At 35.5% G+C, this 20773-nt stretch overlaps 4 protein-coding genes across 6 annotated transcripts; 2 read left to right on the forward strand and 2 right to left on the reverse strand.

Moving 5' to 3' along the window:
* Nucleotides 1-1191: 1191 nt before the first annotated feature.
* Nucleotides 1192-3963, reverse strand: LOC116015988. Its single transcript, XM_031256157.1, has 6 exons — nucleotides 3475-3963; nucleotides 2954-3080; nucleotides 2308-2444; nucleotides 1980-2042; nucleotides 1812-1880; nucleotides 1192-1619 (listed from the first exon to the last, which is right to left on the reverse strand). The coding sequence occupies exons 1-6, from the start codon at nucleotides 3682-3684 to the stop codon at nucleotides 1548-1550; spliced, it is 678 nt and encodes a 225-aa protein (XP_031112017.1). The 5' UTR covers nucleotides 3685-3963; the 3' UTR covers nucleotides 1192-1547.
* A 4196-nt stretch (nucleotides 3964-8159) lies between these two features.
* Nucleotides 8160-11453, reverse strand: LOC116033069 (NAC domain-containing protein 89-like). The gene is made up of 6 exons (XM_031275827.1): nucleotides 11303-11453; nucleotides 10309-10502; nucleotides 9892-10109; nucleotides 9636-9794; nucleotides 8900-9482; nucleotides 8160-8792 (listed from the first exon to the last, which is right to left on the reverse strand). The coding sequence occupies exons 2-6, from the start codon at nucleotides 10460-10462 to the stop codon at nucleotides 8587-8589; spliced, it is 1320 nt and encodes a 439-aa protein (XP_031131687.1). The 5' UTR covers nucleotides 10463-10502; nucleotides 11303-11453; the 3' UTR covers nucleotides 8160-8586.
* Nucleotides 11454-12041: 588 nt separating this feature from the next.
* Nucleotides 12042-14827, forward strand: LOC116014217 (NEDD8-conjugating enzyme Ubc12-like). 3 transcript variants are annotated; one of them, XM_031254231.1, is made up of 7 exons: nucleotides 12042-12112; nucleotides 12285-12345; nucleotides 13255-13372; nucleotides 13613-13721; nucleotides 13843-13921; nucleotides 14289-14405; nucleotides 14497-14827. In XM_031254231.1, exons 3-7 carry the CDS (start codon nucleotides 13264-13266, stop codon nucleotides 14632-14634), a joined length of 552 nt encoding a protein of 183 aa, XP_031110091.1. In that variant the 5' UTR covers nucleotides 12042-12112; nucleotides 12285-12345; nucleotides 13255-13263; the 3' UTR covers nucleotides 14635-14827. The 3 variants fall into 3 exon arrangements, with proteins under 3 accessions (XP_031110091.1, XP_031110104.1, XP_031110096.1); XM_031254244.1 differs by having other exon boundaries at nucleotides 12045-12112; nucleotides 13259-13372; XM_031254236.1 differs by lacking the exon at nucleotides 12042-12112 and having other exon boundaries at nucleotides 12151-12345; nucleotides 13259-13372.
* Nucleotides 14828-16509: 1682 nt separating this feature from the next.
* On the forward strand, nucleotides 16510-18526 carry LOC115996867 (protein BRASSINAZOLE-RESISTANT 1-like). The gene is made up of 2 exons (XM_031236308.1): nucleotides 16510-16986; nucleotides 17555-18526. The coding sequence occupies exons 1-2, from the start codon at nucleotides 16702-16704 to the stop codon at nucleotides 18236-18238; spliced, it is 969 nt and encodes a 322-aa protein (XP_031092168.1). The 5' UTR covers nucleotides 16510-16701; the 3' UTR covers nucleotides 18239-18526.
* Nucleotides 18527-20773: the final 2247 nt, after the last annotated feature.

Here is a 20773-nt window from a genome sequence, read left to right on the forward strand (position 1 = left end):
GTGAATGGATCACCTTTTTTTTTTTGGACATGGGGTTCCATCCATGTGACGATGGTTCATGGGAAGTCACTTGTAATTATGTGAAAGTGACATACCAACTATGAGGAACATCATATTCTCTAGTCTTCCAAGTTTAATATGGTACCAAAGTAGTGAAATAAAAAGGTTATTAAATGAATAACTACAAATACATTTCTTCTTTTTTACTTGGCTTATTAGGATCCGAATAGTTTACTTATATACATCTGATGACAAATAAAATGGTGAGATTTAATTAGAAATAAACCGTCTTAAAAACACTCTATATAACAAGTTTAACTGATAATATGTTGATCAAAATGAAACTCATGACTTTTTAGTATGAGATCTTATTTCACTTACTTGGGTTTGAATCCCGTGCGATCGTGCAGTCACTCACTACGTATAAATGCACCACAAAGTATTCGAAAGTGCATAATTAAGTATGATGCATTTGTACATTTCATTCAGGTGAATTTTGAAACACTGTGTAGTGTTTTATTGAACGGTGCAATATGCACTGGCCACACAAAAAGCCAAGTCATCATTTCAACCTGTATTAACCATACTTCGAGCAATTAAAATAGTACTATTGATGAGTGGTTGTTGATTTATGTCACAACAAAAGAAAGGTCAAATCTATTACGGACCGCAATTGAAGATCCCCTAAAACTGGAAAATCTTTGGCGACAACATTAAATGCCCAGCTACTCCGATCCCAAATGCCTAGTTACACTTCAAGAAAATGCACACTTTTTAAATTACTATTATTTCTATATAATAATTACTTTTTAAAATGAGATCTCCCAATTCTTAATTGAACAAATATTGAAATTTTGTTTGACGCCATCCAAGTCTACCGGGAATTTCATTGTTCTTCTTCCAATTTTGCCTTTGGCTTTATCGTTGATGACATCAAAGAACTTGCTAAGTGCTTTCCTCATATTTGTTTTTTTGTTTGTTAAATGTTGAGTGAATTGCGTTGTTTTAGTTAGGAAAGTCATTTTTATGGATGATCATTTTGAGGGGTTCTTGACTTCCCTTAATATTAGTATTGTTGATCCTTTGAGGATATGCCTAATTAATGAAATATTGTGCTTCAGTAAGTTGAAAAAATAATTATGAACAAATACTACATTATAACAGAGACAATAGAACCAGAAAAAAAAAAGAGAGTAAATAACAGATGATGCTATACATTTGAATCAACCACTTTGAAGTGGATGGCCAAAGGTCATATATTCAACCAAATCTTTGGAAGTATAGAAAGCCTCCCAGCAGTTGATACACCCATCTTCAAACATTATCTACAAAATCTACGGCTACAAAGACAGGTAAAATCCTCTATAACTAGCATAACCAGCCTAAAAGAGCTGAAGAAGTCAAAAGGATAAACACAACTTCAGATATATAATACAGAAGATAATAATAGCCCAGCAGGAAGTGAACAATAGAGGCTCTGCTGTTTTTGTTAGTGTCGGGACCAAAACGTTTCTTCTAAGCTTTTCTGTCGATTGGGCTCCCATCTGTCATTTGCAGACCGTCTTCAGTCTCTTGGCCGCCTGCACGAACCCCACGATGACCTGCAACTCGTCCAATTGCTTCACCCACAGAAGAAGAAAAGAATGAACAATTGTTAGTGATACGTTTATGTGGATTTCGAGAACAAATCAAGAAACAGTGGCATTAGTTCAAAAAAGCAAATTCAACAACTCCAAATGATGTGTTAAGCTAGCTAACATAAACGGGAATTTGAATTAGAAAAAAGCGTGGAAATGTGAGGAACTAAGCACCTGTGACATGAAGTGCCTTTGGACAATATCAATCAGTTGCTCTTTTGACGGGTTAGGTATGGAACCCACCTAAAAAGGGAGCAGAAAAGTAAGGATAGAGGAATCCAATCATACCCCCATAAAACAAATTCTAAAACTAATCTCACAAATTTAGAGATAGTGACTCACAAGATTAAAGTGTCGCAAATATCTCCACAGTGCAGCCATCTCAAGTTTGCTGAGGTCAACTTTCTGCACCACAAGAGATATTTTCAGTACGAAAATAGTGCAATTTGGCCTACGAAAGTATCCTTTTTTCAAAGAAAGCCAGACAACAACTAATGCGTTAACAGGAGACAATCAGAAATGTGTGAACTACATGGCTGTCTGCCCGGGGAGCCCTGTTTCTGTAGTTCAACAGAATGGTACAGCACGACCAAGCAATATTAATGCTTGCCGGGCATTCTTAGAAATAACACGTGATTATAGCAGTTACTGATTTCTAAAGGCTCCATACCATGGACCGCTGAGTAGAAACAGAGCCTTTGGACTGTGCATCACACGAGAGAGACCGGCACATGGTCTTGTGAGACTGCCCAGACGATTTAAGCATGCGATGCCTTGATCTATTGGACTTTTGAGTATCATCAGATGCTAAAGAAATAAAGAACAGCAAGTACATGGATTATTCAGTGGTCAGCAAAAGGAGAAAAGGGGAAAAAAGAACTCGTAAAGAACTGTGAAAACACAACTAAAGAGCATAAAGAATCCTATGTTACAACCGTAGAAAAAAACACATATGGAGTAGAATAGTAGTAACCCACTTTCACATGACTAGAAAATTTCACAAACAAAAAGCAAATCATGAAGATAAAGTCATGCCGGCATTACCAACTTTTTACAACACTAGAAAGTTTTTATATCAGAAATCATTTTGCAATAACTAATTCCATCCCACTGGTGAGACACATATATCTCTCTCATTCTCTTTAGTTATCTCATATCTGCCATAGTAATTCACTATTCGCACAATTGCACGGCTGTACAACATAACACTGAAATCAAAAAACACAACCAAATAAAACATCTCGAAAATGGAATAAATTATGACAGCACATCAGAATCTACCACTGAGAATGATACCGAACTGAATAATTACTCACCCATATCAGAACCATTCCACTGAAAATTCTCGAATTCAAGGTCATCATCTTCCTCATTCCCAGTAGGAGCTTCAATCACACTCAGAGCATTCCTTTGCAGCTTAACCTCTATGCCATTTGTAAGCACCTGCAATTTCATTCATCCAATTATCTTAGAACTAAACACTGCAAGTCTGCAATCCACACTACTAGCACATGTGAATAGAGCATTTCAATTGATTATTTTATTTGTGCCATTCCCATAAAGACTAAATGGAAGCCAATCTACAAGATAGATATTTAACTTTATCAAAAGTCCAAAAAACAACAGAATTCACAATCCCTTTTCCCATATATTCGATAAACAATAGACAATGGAGAAAATCACAGTTCAAGACAATATCAGGCCACTAAAAAACAGTAAAAAGAAGTGAATAAATAAACTAAAAATTCAAATAGAGTACATTGGAAGCAGATTAAGCCAAGATCTAATGCAATTACTCCAAAACATGAAAAGAAACAAACTTTTTGGAGGGAATTACCAGCCAATGCCATCCACCAAGGCCAACAGCTTTCTTGACCACACCCTCAAGGCCCACGAGCACCGACTTTGTACGGTTGTTTCCGGTGACAACCACCTTGGTGTGGCGAGGCAGCACGGTGAGCTCCTCCTCGCTGCTCTCCCCGCAGCTCGGCAATTGCGAGAACCCACCAACGCGATGCACTGAGCTACTCTGCACTGTTTCGAGCATGTTTCTTCAATTCCCTATTTCAGCCGGGAGAATTTGGTTCAGAACTCAGCGAAATCGTGCAATTCAGCCCAGGAAAATGGAACCCACGGAGAGATCGCGCATTGTGGAGTTGAAAAAATGCAGTCTTGGAGGGAAAAGAGTAGGAAAATGGTGCGAAATTTGGGATTTTTTGAGAAGAAGAAAACACAGTGGTTGAAGAGAGAGAAAGTGGACAGAGAGAAGGATGAGAGTGACAGTGTTGCGTGTGTGTTTTTTCCACCTCTTTTCTCTCTCTTTCTCACTCCCTTATTATTAATATACTCCGTAATAATAATTCCTTTGTTGCAGTAGTAGGCTACGCTATGAATCCCAATGAGCTCATATCAACCAATTAAAGTACACCTCATAACAACAAAGAGTTAATTCCATTGACTAATAACAAAAAATAGTCATATTACAATAATACTGTGATCAAATTAAAGGAAATGTTCCGAAAAAAATAATGACTACAAGTATAATTAACTCTAACAACAAAACTCCATATATAAGTGCCCTTCTCTTAATCAACTCAAATAAAATACTCTCATTACCAAAGATTAATACAATCTTATACTTTCAACCCCCAATTGTTTGAGTTTGAACATGTAACCTTCCATTTGAGGGAGTCACAAAGATGTCAATATATCATTGAGATACAAAGTACTTGGTTGAACCATTCCTTTAATTTACTTTTAAGTCTCAATTTTATCAATATTGTTAAGTGCATAATATATAAACAATATTTAAAAGTTTATAATGTTGATCAACACTAATTTTTATTGCATTGGATATAGCTCAATCCAACACAACCCCACAACATTTTGCATTCAATCTTATTTACTAATACTTTTGAAGTTTCTTATAAAATATAAATGTATAATCTCAAATATATTTTTAAAACTTTCGTAAGAGTTAAGATAGAACACGTTCTGACGAAAAGTTGTTGATTCAACCTGTTGACCCGCGTTACTCTTTTATTTCATAACGTATTGACTGTTTTTGCTTTTCTTCTTTATGTTTTATCTGATTAATATAGATTATGTGGCGAGTATATCAATTATATATAAAAGTTGTTGATTCAACCTGTTGACCCGCGCTACTCTTTTATTTCATAACGTATTGACTATTTTTGCTTTTCTTCTTTATGTTTTATCTGATTAATATAGATTACGTGGCGAGAATATCAATTATATATACACACACACACACACACATATGAGAACATAGTCTTCTGGTAAAAAGTGATGACTAATTTTAACCATCTATAAGTGTTTATTAATTGTGGAGGATTTTTGGAAAAAAAAAAAAACACGATGTCAATTTTATAATTATTAAAAATTTCAAGAGCATATTTCGCTTTATAATTATTGCAAACTTGTAAATTTTAGTATGGTAATATCTTAACATTTTGTTTCTCAAGATGAATGGTATATATGTGTTAACACTTTTTACCCGTGTTCTCACCTGAATCCTTCCTTAAGCATATATTTAAGTGGGAGTATAAAATGTAATTTCCTTGAAAACCAATGTTAACTACTAAACGCCGTGGGTACATGATACCGCGTACAGGTTATAGGGTGGTGACCTTCCCACAGTATTACTTTGTATGTGACGGTAATGAAGTACTTAGAGGGAAGCACAATTCCAAAGTCTCCAACGGAGAAGAAACATAATGTGATGTGAAAACGTTACAAGACAGAAAAAGAGGTGTAACGTCACCGAAAATTAAGGTGGACAATTCAATTTAATTTTTCGAATCAAATCGAACTAATTCGATTCAGTAATATAACAATAATCGAACAATATTGATTCTTGTTTAAAAAAAAAAATAATTATTATAGTGACATTTTTATTAACAAAAAATCAAATTGATTATTTTTTATTTAGGAAAAATTTTAAGTCTATAAAATCTGATATGAACCATTGAAACAGTCAGCATATGAAGAAATGAAGAATAGTAAAGTTTGATGAGAGCGAACGATAAAAAAAAAAGTTAGTTTACGATTGGTGAAAAAAATAATTGAATATTGCAAAAATAATAAATAAAGTTGTACATAACACATAACCGACACCAAAAATCGCACTTTCTCTATCATAATTTATTTGTTATACTTATTATTTGTTGGTCAAATCATTTAATTTTTGTATTTTGTTTTGAATACAACTGATTTGTAATATATGTTCATCTATACTTTCTCAATCTAATGAAACACAAAGAGTCAATTGTATTTAATAATACTTTTAATATAATTTCGAGAAAATTGTACTTTTATTTCCTAAGTTACACGATAATTGTAGAATTCGTTAATATTTGATTAAGTGTTGGTCATGCTCATTTTTCGCCACTTTATTAACAAAACATAGGGACGAAATTTGCATCTTTAATATAAATCAGGGACGAAAAGTGAATACGAAAAGTTAATAAAATGATGAAAAGTACATGAGAACTTAGGACAAAAAGTAATTACAATCAACACTTATGAACGATTATCCAACTACTCTATAACTTAAGAAAAAGTGTAATTTTACTTATAATTTCTAAGTATACAAAATATTAATATTAAATGTTATAAAAATTAATTAAAAATAATATAAATAAAATCTTGTTAATTGAATTAGATATTTAAGATGAAATATAATAAAATAAAAAAGGGTCACACTTGCGTGAGACCGTTTTACGGATTGTTATTCGTGAGGCAGATCGGGTCAAATCAATATGTAAATGTAATACGTATACTAACAAATATAATACTAAATCAATAATAAAATATTTGTTACTTATAAAGAAAACGTAAAACTTTTGAGAATAAATGTAATACATTTACATCAAAATGTAAAAGTATTACATTTTTTAAAAAATATTATATTTTTTATATAAGTAATAAATATTTTATTTTTGATTAAATATTACATTTGTTAATATAAATATTACTACGTATGTTTTATCTTAATTCAACCCCTCTCAATAGTCACACAAACTTTTGCCAATAAAAAAAGGTGGGACAATTATTTTAGGTACTTGGTTTCCCGCCATAACCGAGGAACATGGGCCATTGATGTAGGATAGACTGTGAATCCGGCCTCAAGATGAGAAAAGTCAAAGGCGAAAGAGTCATAGGAAAAGCACACAAACGTTCCCATCATCCTCTTACCTAAAGGTGGGTAAATTATCTCGTATCAAAGTGTCATGAAATTTATTTTTGAAATATTATATATTCATAGTTATTTTCTTTAATTCACTAAAGTACAAAAAGTCAATAGTGTACTCACTAAGACTTGAACAAATTTGAACCAATGACCTTCCATTTGAAAAATAACTTCGTGTCACTAAATCACAAATTAATACTTCTCTTGTTTGATATATACTACTCCGTATGTATTACAAAAAAAAAACAAAAAAAACTAGATGTATACTTTCAGATAATCTGTTTAAGTTGTCCCTGTTGCAAAAAAAAGGTGTAAATTTGTAATGATCAAAATGTTGAAAACTGAAAAAACATATGGCAATAAGAAAATAATAATAAAGGCAATTATATGATAGGGACAATAACAGAATACAAAAGGAAGTCAAGGAATTCCGGAGATGAGTAAATATTTGTAATAATTTATAGTAATATAAAAATGATAAAGACCTCCAGTTGGATCCAACAAATACGACATAAGTTCGATAGATTAATTTTTGAATAAAAATATAATTTTATACTACACGCAGATACTATAATATTTTTTATTTTTATATTTTTTATCCGGACATTGTCTTGTAGTTCATGATCGTGTGAATGATTAAAAGTTACTAATTTGGCAAAGAGAATCAAGTGATTTTTAACATTGAAGTAAATTTGAGTTAAAATCTTATTATAAAACTCGTATAATAAGAGAATCAAGTAAATTTGGCATCATATATTTTTATCAAAACATATCGTTTTTTTTACATGTAAGAGCACCGGTTGCCTGATAATATTGGATGCATAAGATTCAAAGTTCATGTTGTTAACTTGTTAAGTGGTAATAGGTAACCTATACAATTTTCTTATAGTTTAAGAAAGTTTTCTGTTATACTAAATTTCACATCATAATAAAAATAAGGATCGAGTCACGGTTTAAAAGTCACACGCTCACAAAATAGCAACATATTACAAGAGTTTTGAGAACTTATAACAAACTACTCAAAATATGAACTTGAAAGAAGCTAAGAATAAAATCAGAGACAATTGTAGAACATTTTCTTCATACATGGCCCTTTAGTGGCATTGTGATTGCAGAGGAACTAAAGAAACTTGACCAGGTGCGTTCCTTCTTGACCTCATGGTAATAACTTATTACCATGAATCCAAGAAAGAACAGACTCGCTCAAGTTTCTTTAGTTTTTTTACGATCACAATACAGTTTCTGTTCAACTCCATGTACTCTGAAATATAAAATTATTTACACATTTTAGTTATGTTACGAGTAAAATAAGCAAAGCAAGACAAACATATACACCTTCAATTGAAAATATATAACACCATATCGAATAATCCTTTTCTTTTTAGGGATTTTTCGTACACTTGAGGAAAACGAGAATTGAACTCGAGACTTTTCCTATGGAGACCTAAGGCTTATACTGCTTGACTATAGGTGTTTATGAACTGTAAATAGCTGTGGTCTGCTGATATTTTATCACACTCTAGAAGAAGAAAAAACTTGTTTTTTTTTTTTTTGGCTAAGTGGCTGCCCTCCAGTAAACAGCTGTTCTAAGGGGATAATGGTTTTAACTTCTCACTAAACTATCTTCTACCTTTCTTTATGCTTATTATTTGTCTGTCTCTCTCTCTTACAGGCACATATGTATGAAAATACATGTACACAGGCCACAGCCAAGGCTAATAGCATAACATTGAGAATCTAGAAAGGGAAAAAGCAGAGGTACTTCTTAAACTTGTTCTTCGTGGCTGCTCGATGAAGAGTTTTCTCGACCTTCTTTTCTGTTATTTGGCCTCGGGCTCCTAATGGCTGGGTTTGTGGCGGCTTTAATTGGATGTTGGAGTTGGTTGATGAAGTTGGTCGAGTTTCAACGCCTGCCTTGCTTCCAGTGGCTTTAACGAGGGATCCTGTCAATGCCATTACACGTTTTTTCAGAGTTATCCATAAATGGAAGACGATGAACTAATAATGCCACGCTAGTCTTGAACAATTATAGTCGTTAAATTTGACATACCTGATGGAGCGAGCTGAATAATCACCTCGTCTGGTTTCACTGGTCCCATATTCCTGCACTTGTAGCTGGAGCCCTTTCCCTTCGGGTCACCATTTTTATCATCATCCATGTTTCTCAGAGTGGCAAAGAAATCATCTTCAGATGCCAAGCTACGGTGACTTGTATTTACTGAACTCGTGGAAGGGGAGAGTCTGCGATCCATATCATTCATTTCCAAGAAGTCGCCAGTTATATCTTCAGGATCTTCGAGATCATCCAGTTCCATGAAGCCCTCTTTCAAGATTTGATCACTCAGAGCTTCACTACGAGGATCTTCAGCTTCGTTGGCTGCAGGCAATGGCCCGATGTCTCCAGTAAGATCATCCAGTTCTAAGACATCTTCCATCAGAATTTGATTGATTAAAGCTTCGTCACGAGGATCTATAGCTTCATCAGCTGCAGGCAATTTGGGGACTTCATCAAGATCGTCCATTTCTATATAGTCCTCATCACTTAGGATGGCACTAAGCAAACGTTCAATAGAGACATCTTTAGATGTCTCCAACGGAGGTGATTGTGTGCTGCCTGCGTCCTTGCTCTTTGCCTACAGAACAAGCGGGGGATTTTAGACTACAATATAAGGCGTTCAAGCAGAGAAGAACCGAAGGGATATAGTCGAAAGAAAGCTGGACAGAACACAAAAATAAAGAATCTCAACGCTAAATCTCGAAGAAGAATATAACAAAGCAGTACGGACCTGAGATTCACTTGTGGAACCTACTCCTGAAGTAGGGTTAGCATTGGGAGCACTCAACAGCATTGAATTCATTGCGTTTCCTCTACTTGCAACAGCAGGTTTTTTCTCCGATGGCATGTCGTTAGAGCAACGGAAAATCGAGCACAATGATCGAGATTGCTGCAATTCCAACCAAACATCAATCGACGGATGGGCTTGCCATGATAATAACAATAATAAAGAAAATCAGGAATACTAATATGGCGTGAGTGAACACCTTCTGGCTCCTCTCATAATATCCTTCCTTCTCGGTCTTGTACTCCTGCATAACCCAGCCAGTTTTTTGTCCATTAGGGCCTTTAAAAAACTCCAAAGTAGACCTCCAACCACAAATGGAGCCATTTTGATATATCGGACAAGCTTCCCCTTTTGCCTTCCAGAGTCCATGTTCCGACTTCTTTGACTCAGTTTGTTGTACTAGGAACCATATTTCAGCTGCACATATCACAAACCATTGGTAAAATAGCCAATCTCAAAAGTAATCTGTTACATGAAATTAAACATAATATATTCTACAGATGAAGCCCAAGAAAAATGGAAAGCTCTTTATAGAGAACAATGATTACATGGAGCACAGAATAGCAAATAATGGGAAATAAAACGGTACCTACTCCTTTGTGGAATTTATACTTACCCGGCAAATTTGAAGGCAGGTACTGGTATGGATTTATGTCTTCAGACACATTATTTGGGAGAGCAGACCCATTTTTAGCTTTTTCGAGAACTAAAAATATCTGCTCATGAGTATAATCATCAATAGCATCAGGAGTAGTTGCAGGGGGGCACATGGCTAACAACCAGGAGAACCAAACAACAAATGACACCTCCCTGTACATAGATCAAAAGAATGTTCTCAGAAAACCCATAAATAAAACAGAACATGTCACATATGTTGATTCATTAAGGAAATCGAACAACACATAGGAAACAGCAACACGTCGTAGAAGCAAAAGCAGGCCAAAACTGATTCAATCCCTTGATCAACTACTGTCTTACAACTCCTACCATGGCATCCAATTATGTCACAGAGATTTGTTTAAGAAATCTAATCTAATCTAAGCTAAATTCTTCATAGACTGAGTTTAAACAGAAAAGGTAAAGTATCAAATAAAGAAGATCTTATAAGAAATCCAAAATTAGCTTCATTTACTCAAAATGATGAAGCAACAGCAACAACATGACCCATTGACTTAGCATTGACTCCAAAAGACTAACAACAAATTTGTATATAGGCTCAATAATTTCAGATATTAGGTAATTTCTTCAACCTAGGATGGGAAAACCATCACCCCCTCCCCTATACCTCTACAAAATTTGGAATTTTACCATATTAACAGAAAACCAACATAAACTGGCACAAAACAAACAATCCATGTTCCTAATAAAATCCAAAATTTCTCCTCAACAACAAACATAAGAGCACTCTAAAGATGAGAATCAGCAAAGGCGTTCAAGAATCAGTAAGGAAACAACAAACAAGAATCATAAAAAACCATCCAAGAATCAGGGATCAGGCACAAAGTAAATCACAGGTTATCCGTACCAAGAATTAAGGAAAATGAATGCAAAAAGATAAAAGCTTTGAACTTTGGAAGTGGGCTAAGGATAATTCGGAGGAAAATACAAACCTTGATTCTCACTCTGCCCCTCTCTCTCTCTCTCTCTCTTAGCCACTACTCAAAAAACCAAAACCTCGGCTTTTGCTTTTAATATAGAGATTGTCGAGTTGTTTTGGAACCGTGGTTAGTTTATTGACCAATGACCGCTCATTGTTTTTCCTTCTTTTCTCAGAAAATTTTTCTTGATACCCAAAGCTCAGCGAACTTAACAACGGCATAATTCGATAACAAATTAGGTTAATTAATTAAAATTTAACTGTAAAGTATCGAAATTTACAGTAAAAAGATAAAAGAGAATAGAAGTGGCGACTGGGAGTGACAGTGTGAGCTCTACTCCTGGCGGCCGGGTGGCGTGGCGTTTGGCGCGTTGATCACTGGAAGCGCAACACGTGGCGGAGTACTATTGGATGAATAGCGCAAGCGGCAATCCAAAGCAACTGGGCCCGCTTGTACGGATTCCGAACCTTATCCACGCGTACTACGCGGGAGAAGGTTCGGTTAGGTCCGGTCCAATCCGGTCCGGCAAATCTCCGGAAATGCGCTATATTCTCCTGTCTTTGCACGGTTTCACCCGATTCTGCTCATCAATCTTCACAAATGGGCTGGACTACAATTCTAGATGGGCCTAAGCCGAATATTGGCAGCCCAAATCAGCCAGAGATTAATAAAGATTACGAGATCAACTCTTGTTAATATTTTCTTGATCTAATACATCACATGATCTTTCATACATGATTTAAGAGTTATTAGTAGAAATAAAATTTATATCCTAAAAAACTTCAAATAGTGTTCGCAGATTTGAGATTTCCTTGTCGCTCTGTACGTCTATTTCAGATTCTCAAATTATATAAAAACAGAGTTTATATAATTATATCGTAAACAATTCAAATAGTGTTTGCAGATTTTCTTGTAAAGAAAATTAAATAATTGTACTTGTACGTCCATCTCAGATTCTCAGATTATATAGCCATCTCTCTCTATTTTTTTCTAGGGCCGAATTGGATATCATTAATCATCAGGCCTCAGCTTCTGTGCCGCTTTTCATCAAACAGGTTTAAGCCAATCTCCTTTATTATTGAATACTGCTATCGATTCCTGTTCAGGTCGTTGATTCTTCATAAAATGAACGCGTTAGCGTTCATAATTTGGAATTAGGAATTAGGACATGATTGCAACAAAATTAAAAAGAAAATACCATGTCCTCCATGCTTAACTCATTTGTATTGGTGATTTGGTGTCTGTATTAGTTTTTATTTTGTTTTAATATTTTCTATTTGTAATCTATGTAAAGCCCTAGTGCTGCTAGAAATTGACCTTTTTCTGAATTGAATTGAAGCTAATAATACTTGGATTTAGTATTTTTGATATGGATTATTTGCTAAGATCAATTCTTTTTGGGGTGATGAGGACTAAGAGATGCTATGTACCGAAAACTCTAGAAAAATGTAGCAAACCTCGGAATCTCGTAGGAAGGTTACCTGGGCGTTACATCTAGTTGGGAAAGGACAATAAGGAAGTAAACCAGCCTAGGTTGTCTCAAATCAAGAAGGCTAATAGGCCACTTTTGCTAGGAGTTGAACTTATAACCTTGTGGTTACCAAGTTAATAGATAAGTTCTTCTTTAGTTGTTTCTGTGAGTAGATAAACGTATTGAGCGTTGGAGTTCAAATATACAATTTGATAACTATTTGCTCAGCTTGTATGGTGTCTGCATTGTAGAATTTCCCACATTAAGCATAATGGTGCTCTCAAGCACTTAATTTGAATACTTGCTATGGATGATTTTATTGGCTTGCAAGGAACTTTTATCTGTTAGGTTATGCAGTGGCAGTGTAAGTGAAGCAACTTGGTTTGCATCCCAATACTGCAATTCTATATGAATAGGCAGAAAATGTTTCAGTTGTCTCGTATGATTTATGTGTTCTGTTCGACTCTCTGGATTGATCATATGATTATCTCAGGCAGAGACCATGATTAAGCTGTTTAAAGTAAAGGAAAAACAAAGGGAGATTGCTGAAAATGCAAATGGGAAACCTCCTGTGAAGAAGCAAAGTCCAGGAGAACTCCGTCTTCATAAAGGTTGTTTATTAAGGGATCAGTGTCCATTTTATTTTATTCCTTGTACTGCTATGAGTATTTCTCATTTTTATCCATGCATTTGTTTACTTGAAAGGGATTATTGTTTCTCTCATTTTCAGGGTACTCTTTTTGTACTCTGTTAGAAGTGTTTTTATACGAGGGTATAAGGCTGATTTCTCTCTGTTACCTGTATTTTGAGGGATATTGGCGGCATTGATTTCTTTATTGTATTTGATGTAGATATAAGTGAGCTAAACCTGCCAAAAACATGTAATATGTCTTTCCCTAATGGGAAAGATGACCTCATGAACTTTGATGTTTCAATTCGGCCTGATGAAGGATACTACTTGTAAGTATATCTTTATTTTTAATTACAGTGCATATTTAGGAAACACATTCAGAGATCTCCATCATTGCAAATTGATTTTTATGCCTTTATGCTTGTGTTGATCTTTATTGCTTGTACTTAGAGGTGGCACATTCCTATTCTCCTTCAAAATTTCTCATATATATCCTCACGAAGCACCAAAGGTTAAATGCAAGACAAAGGTAAGTTGTAGAGTTTGATATTTATCATGTTGTGTGTGTGTGCTTTTTTTTTTTTGTTTGGTGACGAGTACCTGAGAGTACTGAGTAAATTTCACCTTATGACTCTAGCCAGCTAAGGACTATAATGAAATAAAGCAATCTAGGTTGCTCATAGCTGACTGGCTAATAGACCGCTCCCATATAAAGTTGAACTTGGAACCTTATGCTTATCAACCCAACAGCCTGACCAACTTGGTTGGAATTGTCCCTATCATGTTGTATTTTATGAGTGTTTTCTGAAACTGATCCTGTCTGAGCTTTGAAAGACATATCTTAATGACTTCCTGGTACCATGAACCCATAAAACTGGACAACTGGTTTATTTCAGGTTTACCATCCAAACATTGACCTAGAGGGGAATGTCTGTCTTAACATTCTTCGAGAAGACTGGAAACCAGTGCTGAACATTAACACTGTCATTTACGGCCTATATCATCTCTTCACTGTATGTATCATATACATTTCTTCTGCATAAGAATTTCAAATGCGAGGTCTTTCCTAGTGTATGGTAATAGTCGGAGCTTGTATTTGTACAGGATCCAAATCACGAGGATCCCCTCAATTCAGATGCAGCAGCTGTGTTGCGGGACAACCCAAAGTTGTTTGAATCCAATGTGAGACGGGCAATGGCTGGAGGATACGTTGGACAGACATTCTTTCCTTCTTGTGCATAATCTTAGAGCCAAAGTGCTGTTGCTGTGATTCTGTGAAGTCTTGACATCAGAAGCCTATAAAGTTTGGCCTGGAAACTTAATTGTGCATGATGTGAAACTGTTGCAATGCGATTTGTTTGTAAGAGATATAAGAGATAGACCTCTGTTTGGATGAAGTTGCTTATAAATTTGCTATTTGCATATGGTGTCCATATTTTCCAGTTTGGGTTCACACATTTGGCTAGTACAGTTGGTAAGCATATTGCTAATCTAATTAGATAATCGACTCGTATGTATATGCCATGCTGATGAATAAATATAAAGAAAATAAACTAAAAATTTGTTATGAATGATAAAATGTAACATGAAAGTAAAAAAGTAGAGTTTGCTTCAACAGATTTGTTCCAAATGGCATGGTAAGATCGATTCCACGAACATTGAAATTTGAGTTTGAATTGAACTTCTTGTACAAATAAGTATAAAGTTTGACATTTTGACATTGAGTCTCAAACTAAATTGATACTCCGTATATTTTAAACATAAGACGAGTTCATGAGATTCATGATATAATCGAGAATTCCGTATGGTAGGTACACATACATCTCATCAATCGTCAAACATCAGCTACAAGACTGTTCATGTGCTGTGTCTATGTCTGGGTCCCACAGCTGACGTGGCAGAAAGCAACTGGGTGGTTGACCACTACATCCACACACACAGGGCCAACCCCTTGGCTTCAAACAAACTGTTTGTGTGATTAGCAAACAGCCAAACACATCCCAATGTGGCCTGGCCGCAGTTTCCCTTTCTCACTTTTGCTACGGTTTCACATTACTGCAACTACTTGCACTTTTGCTTTAGTAAAACATTTGCTTTGCATTGCAACTTGCAACCAACTTTCATAATAGTTGTTGTTGTGTGTGGACTTTGACTTGTATGTCAAAAGGCAAAGACCCAACCCCATCATGTTTTGTTTACAACTTCATCAAAAACAATTTAAGATTTTAACTCCTACCAAAAATAAAATTCGTGATATATTACTTTATAAGAAAAAGATACGGAGTAATAAAAATTCATTTGAAATAAAAATATAATGTTAATATGAATCGCTGAACACCGCCCGATCCACCACACCACGATCATCATCAGCGTACGTTTCCACACAACTGAACAATCAAGAAAAGCTAAAATCACAATCAACCATCTCACACTGTCATCCCTTCTTGTAATATACTTCATATCTCTATAATTATGCTGATTTGATCATATCCACAATTATTTATTTTGATCATATTTTATGATTCTAATTATAAATAATTCATTATCAGTGTCAACTCATTTATGTATTATTGATTTATTGATTCACATCCAAATTATAACAAATAATAATAATAATTATTATTATTATACTTAAAACAATCATTGACAAACAAGGAAAATGGGATTATTTAGAGTATGTTTTTTTTATAAAATTATGTAATTAAATAATTGAAATAAGGATTAAATAAATCACTTTCCAAATGTATAATAACAAGATCATAGATTATAAAACTATATTAATATAGTGTAGATTATTATTTCTAAATTATATTGACTAAATTGTAACTAAACTTTTGATGTGATATTATTCTGATGCAGTCTTATTTTCTTTTAAAAAAGGAACAATTGAAATTGGATGGATAATTAATTTGGTGATTATAAAGTTTTAAGTTCAATTTTTTTGAGATTTCTATTAGCCTTCTTGATTTGAGAGTTATGAAAACCAAAACTTGAGAGTATTAATAAAGTGATGTGAAAATTGGGAGTTTGTGATAGGCAATACACATGTGGTTGCACAATATACAATAATGAGGCAAATCCTGTCTAATATGCAAATGCTTTTATATAAATGCCCAACAAAATACACCGAAGAAACACCCAGAAAAAGAAAAAAAAGTAAGAAACAGAGAGATTCTTCTAATACCAGAAAGCAGAGGCTGTGAGATCGTGTTCCTCGTGAGCACTCTGAAACGCCATATACGCTTCCCTTCTCTCTCTAGTTTTCATCCAGAGAGAGAGAAGAGAGAGAGAGAGCGAGAGAGAGGGGAAATGATGTGGGAAGGCGGAGGATCAGCGGCATCGTTGTCGGGAGGCGGCGGCGAGGGCGGCGTTGGGGGTGGTAGTAGCGGGAGGAGGAAGCCGTCGTGGAGGGAGAGAGAGAACAATCGGCGGAGAGAGAGGAGGAGGAGAGCCATAGCTGCGAAGATATATGCGGGGCTGAGAGCTCAGGGGAACTATAATCTCCCCAAGCACTGTGACAACAACGAGGTCCTCAAAGCTCTCTGTACTGAAGCTGGATGGATCGTCGAGCCTGATGGCACCACTTATCGCAAGGTTTCTATTCTCTCTCTCTCTCTCTCCGATTTCTGCGCACTGTTTTGTGCTTTTTTCTTGATCTGCATTTCTGCGATTTTTCTTTGATTTGGATAGATCTAGGGATTTCTCAGGTGAAATTGCAGTATATTAATGATGATAGACTTTTTCAGAGTTTTGATCTGGGAATTTATGAACTTCCATAATTGGAAGGGCTTAATGAATATTATTTCCAGAATTCCAAAACTGGCAAGATTTAATGGAAACTATTCCCAGAAAAGGAAATAGATTTTAGAGATGAAAAGTTGTCCGAATTTGGGGATAAATCTTGGATGGAGGTGTTCCATCCTGTCTAGTAGTAATCTGTTCATAGTACACTAGGGGAGCTTCAGTGATCTGATGTCTCTAAACTAAAGTGATTTCAAACCTAAAACTAAAACTAGCTGTTGATGCTTTTATGATGAATTCTCTCTTGACTCGAGTATATTTTTATTGTTCAACTTGTTATGATTTGCATATCTGATGAGTAGAATAGTAATCAATAGATTATAGATATTTGATCTGAGCTAACTACTAGAATGCCATTCAGGGATGCAAACCAATCCCAATGGAGATTGGAGGCACTTCGGCCAACATCACCCCAAGCTCGTCGCGCAATCCAAGCCCTCCATCTTCCTACTTTGCTAGTCCAATTCCATCTTACCAAGCTAGTCCATTGTCCTCTGCATGTCCCAGTCCAACCCGTGGCAATGCCAATATTTCTCCACATCCATTTGTATTTCTCCATAACAGCATTCCTTCGTCGCTACCTGCCCTAAGGATATCAAACAGTGCCCCTGTAACGCCACCGCTTTCTTCCCCAACCAGAGTTCCCAAGCAGACTTTCAATCTGGAAGCTTTGGCCAAAGATTCAATGTCAGCCTTCAACATCTCTTTCTTTGCTTCTGCCCCCACCAGCCCTACTCGTGGGCATCGGTTCCCTGCCACTATTCCTGAATGCGATGAATCTGACACATCCACCATTGATTCGGGCCAGTGGATGAGCTTTCAGAAGTATGCACCTAGCGTGGTTCCAACATCCCCGACATTTAACCTCATGAAACCTGTTGCTCAACAAATTCCTTCTAGTGATGCAATGTTCACCGAGGAAGGTAAAAGCATGGAGTTTGACTTCGAGAAGGTTGCAATGAAGGCATGGGAAGGTGAAAGAATTCACGAGGTAGGATTGGATGATCTGGAGCTCACGCTTGGAAGTGGGAATGCTCGCTCATGAGTAGTTCATCAAATCACCCCTTGCTTGTGACTGAAACTCTGTCTCCTCTTAATTCTTTATCAAGTTCTTTTCTTTTCCCTTCTTTTTCCATTTCCTTTAGTAATTAAAAACTCCCTTTAAAATTCTTTGCCTTTTTCAGTTTTTCCTTCTTACAAGAATTACATGTAGATATATTATTATATTATATTATTATTTGGAGTAAGATTGCTCCCTTCTCTTCATTGTAGTGGAGATATTTCTGCAAATTGGACTACCAGATATTCATATTGCATTCCTTGTTCAGTAAAATACCTTTGTTTTTACCCATTTTATTTTAGTTTACTACTTGCATCCAGATTCCATCAATGTCTTGTCACATTCCTGGAAGACAAAAATGCATGCACAAAGGCAGATTTAAAGGAATTTAATACCTGCTATTGATTAACAATCCCTTGTTTGTTTGAATGAGTTTCCTCTTATTAAAGATGCCATTCTTTATGATTCCTTTGACCATCATTTTTTTAGGTGTTGTTGGGGTCCATTGTTAGTTGAACTTTCAATTTCTGGCATGTTCATGCACACGGATGTTATACCTATGAGCAGACAAACAAAATAAATAAATACACTCAAAGTAGTTTAACTGATTTATATATTATAAGAGGTTTGGCTTAAAGATATGCCACTTTTGTATGTCCCATAATTTTGTCCAACAAAAACCTTATCATTTTGTTGGTATACTCCACTGGGTTCACATGTATTGCTTGTTGCTATGTCTGCACTTATATGGCAAAGTTAGTGACACAATATACAGTTCCCTCAACATCTTGAGTAAAGAGAACAAATGATAAAATGAATCATTTTATTTTTTTTTGAAAGTAGATAAAATGAATCATAATTTGTTTACCATTAACCAAAACCATTTCCTTGTTAACTCTCGCGATTGCACCCCAATCTTGAGACCCAGCCTGCTCTAATCCTAGAGCCTTGGTGGAAGAGTAAATCATGGAATGTATCTCAACATCCTATATGTTCCCCTACAATCGGACCCTAATCTTGAGACCTAGCCTGCTCTAATCCTAGAGCCTTGGTGGAAGAGTAAATCATGGAATGTATCTCAACAGCCTATATGTTCCCCTACAATCGGACCCTGCAAGCTTTTGGGTACCAATAAAGTAGAGCTACCCAATTTTGAGGACCCCTACCTGTTCCTATCTTGGAGTTTTGGTAGAGGAGTAAATCACATTATGTATCTTAATAACCTACGGGTTACCTTAGACTCAGACCCTTCAGCCCTATGATGGCTGACAAAGTAGAACTATTAACTCTTTTTTAATTGGTCAACTAGTTTAATTATGCCCTACGATTGGGTCGGTTGTTATCTTCTAAGCAGTTGAATGGAATGGAGGACTTAGTGCATGCTCACAGCAGTCAGTATTGACTATTGAAACCATTCTAGAGGATTTCTGCTTATGAGATTTCAATTTTGCTTCATATTGTTGATAGAGGAAGAAGTTCAGGTGGTCAATGGCTAATTGAGTAGTGTTTACCATGGGGAGCTATTGAACATCTGTCTTTTCAAACTGTTCTCTATTTGGCATTATTGCTACATTCATTGTACCTGAAGAAACGTAACGGGATGATCATTATTCATTAACCATCCTGGCAGCTTGCATGCATGAATGAACAGACAACAATGGTAGGCCCTGCACCACGTACATATTCAATTCCGAGTTTGGTGTTTTAACCATTGAAATCTTCCTTGTAGAGATTTGTGATTTACAAACTGCCAGCAGTAGTTGACTAATAATCCAAACTCAATGCTAAGGAATAAACAGGTTACCTAATCAGATCCATACACAAGATCGGATAAGCTTAGCACCAAATTGATAATGCAAGTTCTCCAATTACTAAACCCGTAGTTTTCACTTTTTCTTTTCTTCTATCCTTCTTTTTCTACATGTGGTTCTTTTCTGCAAACTTACCAACTCCCTCTTTATAGTTTACACCCAAATTTTCTACCCATGGCCCTATTTGGTAACATAGTTAGCTTATCAGCCAATTTTAACTTATTTGACCATTATTAGCTATTTGACTTTGTTAAAAATTCAATATAAGTGTTTGATTAATTAGCTTTTTGTAACAACTTATTACTTCAAAACGCTAAAATTCAAAAAGCTGCTCAAATTAATCATCAGCTACCAGCCTACCAACTATCAACTTTTTGAGAAAGTCATTTCGCAAGTAATCAACTATCAACTAGTCAAACCCACTAGTTCAAACAGCTAACAGCTATTAGCTAATAGCGATTTATCAAACACCCATGTGTGACAAAAACTTTTCTAGAGTCCTTTCCCATTGCCTTTATTATCAACTTCATAGGTGTTCATCTCCTTACAAGAACATGAATTCAAGTCATCCAAATCGTTGGTGAACCCTGCCCAAAATAAGCTCAAAACAGCCACTCGTATGCCAATTTTCCAACAACCATACACATGATCTTATTCCTTATAAATATTTGGGATAAGGGTCAAATAGACTCTCAAACTATAATCAATT

This window comes from Ipomoea triloba, chromosome 1 (genome assembly GCF_003576645.1).
Source record: "Ipomoea triloba cultivar NCNSP0323 chromosome 1, ASM357664v1".
In the NCBI taxonomy this organism is placed as follows: Eukaryota; Viridiplantae; Streptophyta; class Magnoliopsida; order Solanales; family Convolvulaceae; genus Ipomoea; species Ipomoea triloba.